This window comes from Phalacrocorax carbo, chromosome 1 (genome assembly GCF_963921805.1).
Source record: "Phalacrocorax carbo chromosome 1, bPhaCar2.1, whole genome shotgun sequence".
Classification (NCBI taxonomy): domain Eukaryota; kingdom Metazoa; phylum Chordata; class Aves; order Suliformes; family Phalacrocoracidae; genus Phalacrocorax; species Phalacrocorax carbo.
Genome location: NC_087513.1, coordinates 106,735,091 through 106,747,413, shown reverse-complemented (window position 1 = coordinate 106,747,413; position 12,323 = coordinate 106,735,091). Strand labels below are relative to the sequence as shown.

Below are 12,323 nucleotides of genomic sequence, written 5' to 3'. Positions count from 1 at the left end.
GCATTAATTCCTTAGTACCTGTAATTCTTCTAGAATTGTGTGAAGCTTCATCAGAAGCTAAATTTTATTTTTCAACTCGTCCACAGGTCTAAAACACCCAAAGAACTTTACAAATGTGGTTTTTCATTTCACTTCTGTGCATCAGGCAATCATTGTGCGCATTTTGCAGATGGGTAAAAGCAAGAATCAAGTTAACAGTTGGCCAGCAGCAAAGTCTACAGTAATTCCAGGAGTTGCAGCTAGCTCTAGAACATGCAGTACAGTTTAAGTACAAGCCTTTGTTCCTTCTCAGTATCTAATTAATAACAACTATTAGATGGCAATTTCTGAAGAGGGGTTCTGTACGTTAAGTTTAAAACTGCAGTAATTTTACCTTTTTTTTTTTTTTTTTGCTATGATACTACCTTAAAATTTTGTTTATATTGAATGGTAAATATTTTATCTTGGAAAACTGCATTGTCAGATGTCATGTTATGACTGTGTTTATTGGATTCTATGCATCTCTGTAAAGTGCTTATAAATCACAACTTCAGTAATCTCTATTTCGGATTGCATAAGCAGATGCCAGTGTTGTGGTTCTCTACATTAACTGGTTATGATCGCAATAAAATCAATTATAAGAAATGCTGTTTGGAAGCCAACACTATAAAGCAATTTTAACATTGGCAAGCTCCCATACCCTCCTGCTTCCACCTACAGTAATTCAAGTGTAGTCATTGTCATGAAAGGTCACATCTATATTCATAACTAAAAATTTCTCAAATAAATTAGTGCTGAGCATAAAGCATACACCAAGCTCACTGACAGATTATTATAAGGCTGTTCTAGCCAAGAAGATAGATATCTTAATCTGGGGTATAGCACTTCAGCTGTGAACAAAGGTACAGGAGCAACATCAGATACAACTTCTTTCCCTTGTAGACACAAATAACACATATGTCCTCATTTATCTGTAAGAGACAGTGTTGACTGGAATGACATCACAGCAACTTTGCAAGCATTTCTGCCCCATATATGAGATAGAAGTATCTCCTCTAACAGCAAGGACATGAAAAAAAGTCTGTGTAGTATTATATAAAGCTGGATCACAGCCTTCAAAATAAATTCACTCCAAAGGCCTCCTCACCAATTTAGAGAATTAATTTCAGTTTCACTAGAGTTATAAACATCAGACTTCCCTGCAGGAAAAGCAAAGGTTTATTTTTCCATGTCTTTTATTGAGCCAAGTTCAGTTCCTTGACAAACCTTGACACCGTTGTACAGTACAAAAGACTGGAAAGCAGGACAGACCCATATCTAGTGTAAACTCACATAGGTTTAGTGAAGTTGGTGGAGCTGCACAGATTTATTTGGACTATGCATTGCTCAAAACCAGAATTATCAACAAGTGTTCTTCACATAAAACAGGACCCTATATGGGAGAGTTTTCTTTACAATACTAAAGGCACTTCCCTTTTCTGATTTTATTTTAATGGACTATTCTGTCATATAGTTTACGGGAAAATCTTACATTTAGAATTATACTTATCCAGATTCTATAATGACCTTGGGTCAAGGACTAATAAACAAAATTTACTTTTGCCTCCACAAATGTGATTAGAAGCTTGATCTTCAATTCTACAACCATCTTAGTAGTCCAAGTCATAGACTTGAAAAGAGCAACTTATTAGAGACCAAACAAGCATCTTTCAATGTTCAGCCGAAATTGTGGTTTGATTGCTTATATTTGCAAGACTGCTAAACTTAAGAGTGGCCATCCTCTTGTCAGTGAAGGCTCTAGCTCTTGGCTAAATTTTTAAACAGTGCTTGAATAAAACACTCACCCATTGTTCGGTGGTTCCATTTAAACATGCATTTTTTCACAGATGTGTTGCGTTTTCAATGGCAGTAGGTTTTGTGAATAATTTTTCCACAAAATTTTGTGGCATTTTATGCATTTTGATAAAGTTGTACATTTAGATTTTGAGTTTAATCCTCAAGCTGAAAGCGAAGCCTAGAAATGGGGGTGATGAAGCAAGGCCCAATATGGTGGGGAGGAATTACTCTGTCAACTGGCACAGATCAGTTTTTCATAGCCTTTCTTAATTGCTTGCTGTTACTGAAAGAGCCAGATGGAGTATGTATACCCCACAGAAAATAAATCCTATGCTTAGAAATGTAAGTCAGGGCTCACAGTCTATTGATTTTTATGGAATTTAGAAAGAGCTAGCAGCACAGTAACTTGAGTAAAAAACTAGTGGAAGGTAAAAACACATTTCTGATTAACATGAAATGTCCTCCTTTTAAAGTCAGCAAATTAAGTGATTCATGACATTTGCAAGGGAGTTTTCTTTTCAGCATCAACTAGACCTTCTGTTTCAATTAAAATAGTAGTTCATCTAAATCTTATTCACGTTTTTTAGATCTTCCACCACCACCCGACCCGCCCCCTGGTCAGGGTTTAAGGCAGCAAATAGTCCCCGGCCAGCGCGGAGGCTCGGCAGAGAGGAAAGGAAGCTCTCTTGAGAGGCAGCATGCACCGAACATAGATGAAACAAAGAGCTCCCTGGACCGGCAAGCTAGGACGTCACTAGAGTGGCAGCGGCAAACCCAGGAGTGGATAAGCTCTACAGACCGCCAAGAGGATTTCAGGAAAGCCCAACACAAACAAGCCTTCGGATCAGGTGTGTGTGTGCTGCACCAGCCGAGGCAATGCAGACGGCTTCTTGACACTTCTTAGCTGAGGGTTTCTGTAACTGGCAGGAGTCTAGGATCACCTCACACCCCTCTGTGCCAGCACTGGTGAGGCTCAGGCTGGAAAAAAAAGAAAAGGCAAAGTGAACCGAGACCTTGTGATCCAAGTATTTTCCCTCCTGCAACAGTGAAATCTCATTAGCACCTAACTCTGTGCATTCTTTGCAGTGTTTTGGCAATTACTAATGTTGTTAAGCATGGAGGTGGAAAAATCAGGAACAGTTTCAGGCAGGCAGGGAAGGAGAAACTGATTTTTAGAGTATTTTCTGTTAGATGTATTTATTTATACATATAGGGCCATATTTTCTAGTTCTTTCAACCTGCTTCTAAATTGGCAGCAGTTGTTTTTGCATGTCTGCAAGAAGGCTGATCCTTCTGAGCTACTGGCATTCCTTCCAGCTGTATTTAAAACACTGTCTTCTCCTTATTCAAGGATATGACAAAGTAACATTCATCTCTTAGGCCCGGCAAGACGACAGTGCAGGTTTTCACCTTCATTATCTCCTAAATGGATTTCAAGTCTGTAAAAATGTGTGCAGGAGGCAATGCTGAGCTGGAGTTGTAGTTCTACAATATTACTACAGTATTTTCTTTAACGCACTAATCACGTCATCCCGGTGCTGATTAGAGTGATACAAGAGGACAATTAAGACAACTTATTTTAAAAAATTTTATCCTGTATGTGGAGCTTTCTGTGGGGCTACGCTGTTTCTTCAAGTATGTATGTAGCTCCCACAGTAACACTAAAGATACCCATATTATCCATCTTTTTCTTGATTTTATTTTACTGTTAATGCTCCTTGTTAATCTAGCACACTAATATCGACACGTTCCAAAGAAAAAAATAGTAACATGCAGGCAAACCTCTCATGGGGGCAGGATTTACTGAACAAAGTACTCCTAGGAAATATTGCTACCTACATTTAAAATGTAAATATTTAAAATACAAGCCATATTTTAAAATATAACAATAATGTTACTATTAAAATCCCCTAATAATTCAGCTGCATAAACAAGTCAGTGGTTGTTCATGTTGTGATATGATGTGAAGTCACAGTTTAAAAATAGTGGGTGAAATTCATGCCACTTGGTGAAATGGCAATTTTAATTACAATGTACAAGAGGCAGTAACACAGAAAATATCCCGAATATACTTTATACATCTCATTTCTTTGTAAGTTATTAGTCAGGATGCTTCTCTGACCTGGTTAGCAAGAACTCCCCTCCTTTTCTCCTGCTTCATAGGTGTACAAATGGAAGTTGTCAGTTATTCTGTGATACAAAGAGTATACAGTACTAAATTTCCCATCCTGCAGGACTTGCATTTATCTGTCTCTAAATAAAACTGGATCTTGACACTTCCAGTGCCCTACATAAGCACTCAATTTAGGGCTGGAGTGATTACAGGTATCTTGTTCTTGTCAAATTCAGGATGACCCGAGCAATTGCATATTCTTTATGCATGACAAAGGATTCCTCTAGGAGAGAGTACAGTTTTACTCTGTTGGGAGAGCTTCACAGAGGTGGGCCTGAGCTTCACATCTGTCTGTCTGTATTCTCATCCCAGCTTCTTGCACTACTGCTTTCTTGCTCTGTATTGTTTTCTCTGGTTGATTTAAAAAAGGCTACTCTTGTGTATGATGCTTGTGTATATTACTAAATTTTGGGGGTTTAATAATATTAATAGTGCTTCTTCCTTTTCCTTTATTAATGCCAAAGATCTCTGGAAATCTATTCTGCCGCAGTTTTCAATATATTTCCAAAAGGACTTATTAGCTGTCAGCTACCAGGAAATAGATGTTTTGCTGCTTAGCGGGCTTCATTCAGATATTACCAAGCTGTGAGTGAAATCTTGAAAGCAAGACCTTTGGTTTGAAGTTGAGTAGAATAAAAATACCTGATTCTTGGAACCGTGTTTCCACTTGTTCCTTTCGGTATAAACAAGATCACTGAGTTCTGGCCAATGGCTTTGTTGTAGAGCCACAGTTACACCACATCAAATATGAGATTCTCAGCTACCACTCTAAAGGAAGTAGTGCTAGATCAAATTACGATAGTTTTGATAATAATAAAATCCTTTTGGTTATCATATGATATATAGAAACTTTGTTACACGCCTATATCCTGATTTCACGGGGGCTGGAATTATATCTTCAAATTAAAAGCTCAGTATTTGAAAGAGAAAGGCATCAGCAAAGCAGCCCCGTATTCTTTGCAGGCCTGGGGCATGGGGCACTGTTTTGAGTATTTAATAAATGTGAGCCCATTCTAAGGACTTGAGACAACTACCTTTCTTGTGCTAGAATGTTGTGGAAAACTTAGCCTTTATAATATGTCAAAATTGCTTATGTTATTGGTTACGTTTATTTCTGAGGGCACAACAGATAATTTAGCACACCATATGCTCTATAATGATAATGCACTTTCTATTTATTCATGGTCGTTTTTTCTCAATATTTCATTGAACCCGAAGGAGGCCTTATCCTGAGCCCACAAACTAGAAAAACAAATCAATTGACCATATATGTCATCTTCAAACTCTTTTGCAATGCTAGTGACTTTTCTTTCCATCCTTTAAAAATGTATCCAGCTTTCTGCTAAACTGATTTATGCTGCTTGCTTTATTGCTGCTTTAATGCAAGCTGTTCCATATTTTAGCCAGCCTTTGGGAACCAGGTTTGCATCTGATTCTGTTGTTAGGGCTTGATATATAAAGAACAGGTAACATAATTTAGGAGGCTGTGGCTGATAAATGACATTTTACTATGTCTTTTAAGCATTTCTTTATCTTTCAGCAAGGATAGCACATGGTCATAGCACAAAACACTGATAATGCCCGGATGTCCTGCAGTACAAATATTCGGGTCCCTTGGGTAGAGCCAGAGGGACATATTTGGTGGGGAAAGAAGTCAACTGCCTGCTCTTTTCTGCAACAGATTTACCTTACAAACCAGTTCTGTTCAATAGCAGATCAAATGGGGAATCCCTCTGTCCTACTCTATTGTGGTAGTAGACACAAAAAATGAAATCCTGGGTTTCTTCCACAAATTTGTTCTCGTTTCACATTTCCCTACATTAATTGTCCCTCTGCTGCAGCCTTTGCAAAGGCTTCAAGATTGTGAATAAAAGCATTTTTATCTCCTCTTTCTCCCCAACCATCCCCACCTACTTTTCGTTCTGTGGTCCTGCTGTCTGTCAAGAAAGTCTGTTTCTGCTCATCAGGTTGTTTAAGAGTGAAGACCATGGGAAAAGCAAAATAAAAAAAAAAACCCTTTTCAGCCCAGATTCACTTTAAAAAGTGTAAGATTCAAGCGGGAGATATCCCACTGATTTCAGAAGGGGCAATTCCTGTGTTTGGGGTTAAGCATATGTACTCATTCTTTCTTGTATCAAACTATATTTAGCAAGGTGTCTTTCTTTGGGTTCAGAGACAGCAAAAGCAGATCATACACAGCAAAGCAATGAAATAGTGCTTCTATTTCGGTGTTAAATCAGTGCTGCTGTTTTGCTTCTTAGGTTAGGATTCTTACAAGAAAATCTCCTGGAAAGTCTAATCAGACGTGATGTCTTGTTTTACTTCACACTGTATGAAGATATATAGTCCCTACGCTTTACTGGTATTAATCCTGTTCTCACAAGCAGCTCATTATTACAGGTCTTCACAAAGGAAGAGGCCAAGTGAGCAAAAGGTAGCCTTGTGCTCATAATGGAATATAAAACAAGCTGCAGGAAGATTTACTCACCCCAAATATTACAACTACTAATATTATGTATAATATAATATTTTCCAATGTAATTCACAACCAGTTAAAAAAATCTTCAGTGTACTTTGCATCATCAGAAATTACTGAGCTGCTGGAAGCTAATTAAATTAGCTGATATTGTAGTTCTTTATCTAAATTGATTGAGGTAATGCTACCACAATTTAAACTAAAGAAAAGGAAAAAGCACATTCATGTAGGCTTGAAGCAAAAAATCTAATCATAGCTGCATTGTTTGGAAATTGTATGCACATTTATTTTTATTAAAGTATCTATGATTCATGGTCTATCACTTCATAATGAATCGAGACTTTTTATAATTAATACAGACTAACTTATGAGTTTACATGAAAGCAAGATTAAATTCATGCTGGTTTCTTTGTCTGTGGGATACAACGCTGAGTTGCGTATTTCCTTAGGTAAAATTGCCATGTTATAAAGCAAGACAAAAAACACATATCTGAAGGCAGGAATGAATACGGTGTCCAAGTAAGAATAGCTTAATTGTTTCTACTTATAGGTATTTATTTGGTATTTGTTTTGTTTTGTTTTGTTTTTCTAGAAGAGGCACTCGTACCATATAGTAAACCCAATTTCCCATCCCCTGGCGGCCACAGCTCTTCAGGAACAGCTTCTTCTAAAGGATCGACCGGACCTAGAAAAGGTGAAGTCTTGCGAGGAGGTCACCAACGCAATGCCAGTGACCTTCTCGATGTAGGCTATGTGGGATCAAACAGTCAAGGACAGTTTACTGGTGAATTATGTAAGTTTAGCTACAGTTCAAACTCTCAAAAAGTCAAAAATTATAAATCTGTTGTGAAGAGAGGAGGAAGTCGAGTGTGATAACCAGATTAAATTTTGCCCAGACCTTTTTGCCTTCTGAGGTGTTTTGCCTGTGATGACAAACAAATTAATTTCTGTTCTTTGGTTTGGACCAGTTCAAATCTGCATAAGCCATGCCAACGTTACCTACATAGTACATCTTTCAGTGTGTAATGCTAGTGAAACACTGGGAAAATTGGAAAGACATTCTAGTAATTTAGAATTTTCGTGGCAAAGTATAGCCTACTTGTCTTGGAAATGCCATTGGCAGTTTTTCTCAGAGGAGTGAATGAAAAGGATGCTGAATTTGTTGGGCAGGGTGGCAAGTTTGTGATGCCTTCTTCATTTTCTGTTGCTTGGTGAGCTGTACTCTACTCTTTTTGACCTTAGATAGAGTTCCTCTTTTTTCAACTGTGTAGCCCACTTTTTCAGTTGTATAGCCCAACTCCTTCCTCAACTTCCCAGGCCAGGGGAATTATTTTTCAAACTTTTTTCTATTGTCACACAATATCTGTCAAACCTTGTAGAAAATCACAGTAATGCTGTGTACATGATGGTAGTACTAGATTCCCCAAAGTTTTACTCTGTTGTCTGAAGTAGTACATCAACATCCCAGCTAGCTCAGGCATGCTGGTATGTTCACGAGTAAAAGCAATGTAGCTGTTGGCATGTCTGCCTCCTGTTTGCTGCAGTTGAACCCTCAGTACGTCCCAAGAGTTACTGCCCCGTAGCTTGTAAGAGAGCTAACGGTGATCCAGAACCCCTGAAATGTGCTATCTCAGATCTGGTATTGGTAAGTGCTGAATTTCAGCATCCATTACTTTTCAACTTAGAAGTAATTAACTCTTTTCTCCCAACGTATTGAATATTCATCCTTTGCTGCAGTAGTATTGCCATAGGCTTTGTTTTGTGTTTGTTTTTTTTTTTTCTCCTTATTACAACCTCTTTCTCTCTCTTTGTTTCTCTCTATAGAGTAGTTGAGAAGACACATTGCAAGCTGCTCTGATGGACCATCAGGTCTGAACTCATGGAAGTGATGACAATAAACAGTGCAATGAACATTTTCTTTATTTATGTACTATTAAAAGAACTGTAAATGCAATGTAAAGACACACAGCCACACATATCCCACAGATACTTTACTTGTGTTCTTCTCTTTAATACACCATCCACCTTAAACTATTCCTTGTCAGGAGTATATAAAAAAGAAAGAAAAAAAAAATCACCCTCCAGGAAGAAAAGGATTTCCTTCTGTATATAATTTCTTTGGTTGCATTGCTATGCAAGCTCACCTTCTTTTTAGCTATGTTCATATTCATGTCTGTTTTTATTGGTCTGTTGTACTATATGTGAATTAATAGGCTGTGGTGCCATATATTAACTTTTAATTGTGTAACTTTTATGTTGAAAGTTTGCACTGCAATTTTATTTGGTGATAAGCACAAAACTCTACTCCTCATGACATGAAGAAAAAAAAAAGACTGAATGTGTGAAGGTTTACGTACTGTAAGCTACTTTGGATAATGCTGGATGTAAAGGAGTATGTTAGGTGGTTTTCCACTGGGGTGTAGAAATGAGAAAGTGACAGGCAAAACTGATGTCACTGAAGACATCAGAGACAGATATAAATCTTTTAAAAGCAAGCAACATAGTTGCTCTTCCTATCTAAGAAGGGGTCAGAAGTTGGAAGTGTGAGATTAAAAAGTGAATATGAAAATTAAAGGTAGCATGAGATGGCCTAGACCCTTTCACTAGAGTGATGCCCTTAGTATCTGTTTTTAGCCATCCCATGCCACTAAGTAAAGGGGAAGAAAAACAAACCTTGCTACAAACAAAAGAACTTAAGGTGTTTCACTAAAGCTGTTTTTATATTGCAGTTTTAAAAGAATTATTACCATATAATTTCTCCAACCCAAAATATATGACAGAGATTGCCCAGGAGAAACGAACGATATAAACTCAAGGAATACCTAGTAAGTAGTTAAGGATGCAATTTATTATTGTGACATATTCAGGCTGCTTCCAAAAAATTGCAACGTCAGAGTATGGTATTTCATCTTTCCAATACATGTACAGTACAATAGAGGATAGAGCTGCACCACTGAAATTCATGACATTAATTGTTTTGATGCAGTCTAAACAAACCTTTGTGTTCTGTTTCCTGAAGTCTGTGAGAGCTGAAGCTGGATCCACTAAATTTGTAGTAATATGTTTAGTGTTTGGAAGGAAAGCAACGGTCAAATTATTTTCAGCTTGCATTAAGTACATTTCTGGCAATACAGTACATCCAAAAAGTCGGATACAAGCAAAGAAAATCTTTGACCTGTGTTTTAGTGAGTGGCTTCAAACCCTACTATGATGAGGAAATAATGCATGTTTATACACTTTTTGAATAAACCAGACTCTGTAAGTGGACATTAATGACAGCATCCTGTCTTCATTAGTTTTCATGACTTTGTCCAAATCTGCTGTACCTCTCAAATCTCAGTGAGTAAATTGTCAGAGTTTTCTTAGACTAATGTATGTGGATAGCCCACTCATTTGATGCTTAATTGCATCCTACAGCTTATTTCTGTTAGTTATCTGTCCATGAACACAAGCTTCCATTTGAATACCCTTTTCATATAACCAGTCTATGTTGTTTTATATATTGCCTTGGAGCTCACCAGTATTAAGAACACTTTTAGTAATGGCAGAATTTTAGAAAAGTAAATTACAATGCTAAATATGTGTTGCTTTTCATTTCATTAACTTGTTCCATGATAAGATAAAACACTACAGCCATCAACTATAACTCAGCACTACGGAATATTTAAAAAATGCTAGTTAACTTTCTTGAGGTCAAGACTGTTATTTGGCAGGTTACAAACCAAAAAGTTGAGAAAAAAGATGTGTGCATTTATTTATATATGTGACCAATGAATAGATGTAATTTTCCTGCTTGTTAAACCATTATAGTTAAAACCATTACCTAAAAATGTGCAAAAATGTTCAGCAAGATAAAGAAGGCATCATATTTACATATGTATGTTTTTTATTTTGGTATTAACATATGACGAGAAGACTATTCAGGGTACAATTGAAATTTAATTCTCTGGAAAATGTTTAACTCAGTCACCGGTAAATTTTTTTTTTTCCTTTTAATTCGAAAGCTTGTGCTGAGCTTTGGTGGAACACCTTACTCACTATCTTCTATTCAAAATTCAGTATCATTAGATGTTGATAAAGCCATCCCAATTACTTTCAAATACGTGTTTTATCTCTTCCACTGGAAAGTAAATGTGTGTCAGTATTAAAGCTGTGCAGTACCATGATATTCACTAACTTGTCCATCTGCTTCTGTACATTTTTGTTCATTAATAATTTGCTTACAATATTACATAAGGTGTTGTGTATCGCAAAGTGTCTCCATTATCTTACAGGTGATGTCTCTTTTTTTTTTCTCTCTCTCTCTCTTTTCTATACAGTGTACTTCCAATGAACCACAGTACATATTTTTTAAAATACCATTTAATTTACTATTTTGAAAGAAGTATCCTTTTTTTAAAAAAAAATTGAAAACATTTATTGTGAATAATGTGTTTAAAGAAAAGGGATGTTGTGGCAGCACTTAGAATTGTTTTTTTTTAATTTGTTTTTTTAAAAAATTGTTTATTGGCTACAGTTTGTTCACGAAAAAGTATGATCTCTTAATGTGTTTCATTGGTATTGTTAGTGCAGCAAAGTTTAATTGGCATAAAGAGTTGGTTGATAGTACTGTTGAAGTGTGTATTGTATATTTACTGGGGAAAAAATAAAACATATTCACCTTTCAAATCTATGTTAAAAGACCTTGAGTAAGGAGTCAATATGTGAAAACCCAAACTGGGAAAATCAGGCAATAATAACATAGACTGAGCTATAATCATCACTGTCCACTTACAGTAACAAGGAACATTTTATATGCTGATTTTTGAACTAAGGTAACAGCTGTCTTATAAATAGGCCAGTGCCAAACACTGCCTGTCACAGGATTTCTGTTTAAGGTCCTGTCTACATTGGGAATAGTTGTACCAATGTAATTGCACTGATACAGCTATTCCAGTGATACATCGTCCATTTGTAGACGTGATATCTCAATGCACAGTAAAGACTGCAAGTGCACAGCTTATTTTGCGTAAAGCCCATGAAGTAGCGGACATGTAAAACCTGTGTTCAGTGGGTCTGAACCCCAGGACCTGGGGTTTTGTACTGGTGGAGCTACTGCCAACCCAGTACAGAATAGCCCCAGAACGTATTGAGAGAGGGTAGGTCAATTTTTCCCAACCTTTGCGTTGACTATATGATCAATTTTAAATACAGGAGGACTGAAGGACCAAATAATAAACTGTTACATGTGCTTCAGTGGTGTATTGCTGTATGGGCAGCCATTTCAGTGATGCAAACAACATACATTTCTTTTTTGTTATTTATTATTTCTCAAGTCCCTACCCAACTCAGTAAACCTCTTGACTAACTTTTGGTTGTCACCTGAAATACAACAGAAACACGATTCCTTGGAAAAAATACAAAAAATTAAAAAGTAGCATGGAGTTTTTAAAGTATATTGATTTAACTATACATGAATGCAAAAGGAAGACATAACTGAAATAACAGTATGGTGGCTGATGCTTGCCTCAGCCCGTGCATTGCCAGACAGAAGAAAAGGTGTGTACTGAGGCTGAGAAACAGTCCTCACAACTGACAGAGGAAAGGTAATCAGGTTGGGGGAGATTCTAGCAGGAATTTTTTTCTTTTTTTAAAAAAATATAGGCAGCTCCTTTGGCTTTTATACAATTTATGCAGTTTGGGTTTTTTATGATTAATGACCTTGTGGAAATTTAGCAGGGGAACAAGAAGGAAAAAAGTTGTCCTTCTTTTATAAAGATTGGGGGGAACTTGTTTGCTATGGGGAGGATTTTTTAATTTCATTTTTATTTTTTTTAACACATTCCGTCTATTGGGAACACGTTAGCTAAAATAAATCAT

At 36.8% G+C, this 12,323-nt stretch overlaps 1 protein-coding gene across 9 annotated transcripts in view; it reads left to right on the top strand.

Annotated features, from left to right (window-relative positions):
• The window catches only part of ROBO2 (roundabout guidance receptor 2), a 464,996-nt gene extending 453,860 nt beyond the window's left edge, over positions 1 to 11,136 (top strand). For 5 of the 9 annotated variants that reach the window (XM_064469806.1, XM_064469778.1, XM_064469786.1 and 2 more), the window contains 3 exons: positions 2,403 to 2,663; positions 7,057 to 7,158; positions 8,289 to 11,136. In XM_064469806.1, coding sequence (XP_064325876.1) covers positions 2,403 to 2,663; positions 7,057 to 7,158; positions 8,289 to 8,293 — 368 coding nt within the window. In that variant the 3' untranslated portion in view covers positions 8,294 to 11,136. The remainder of the gene's footprint in view (positions 1 to 2,402; positions 2,664 to 7,056; positions 7,159 to 8,288) is intronic. The other 4 variants (XM_064469834.1, XM_064469815.1, XM_064469824.1 and 1 more) reach the window with 1 other exon arrangement.
• The last annotated feature ends 1,187 nt before the right edge of the window (positions 11,137 to 12,323 follow it).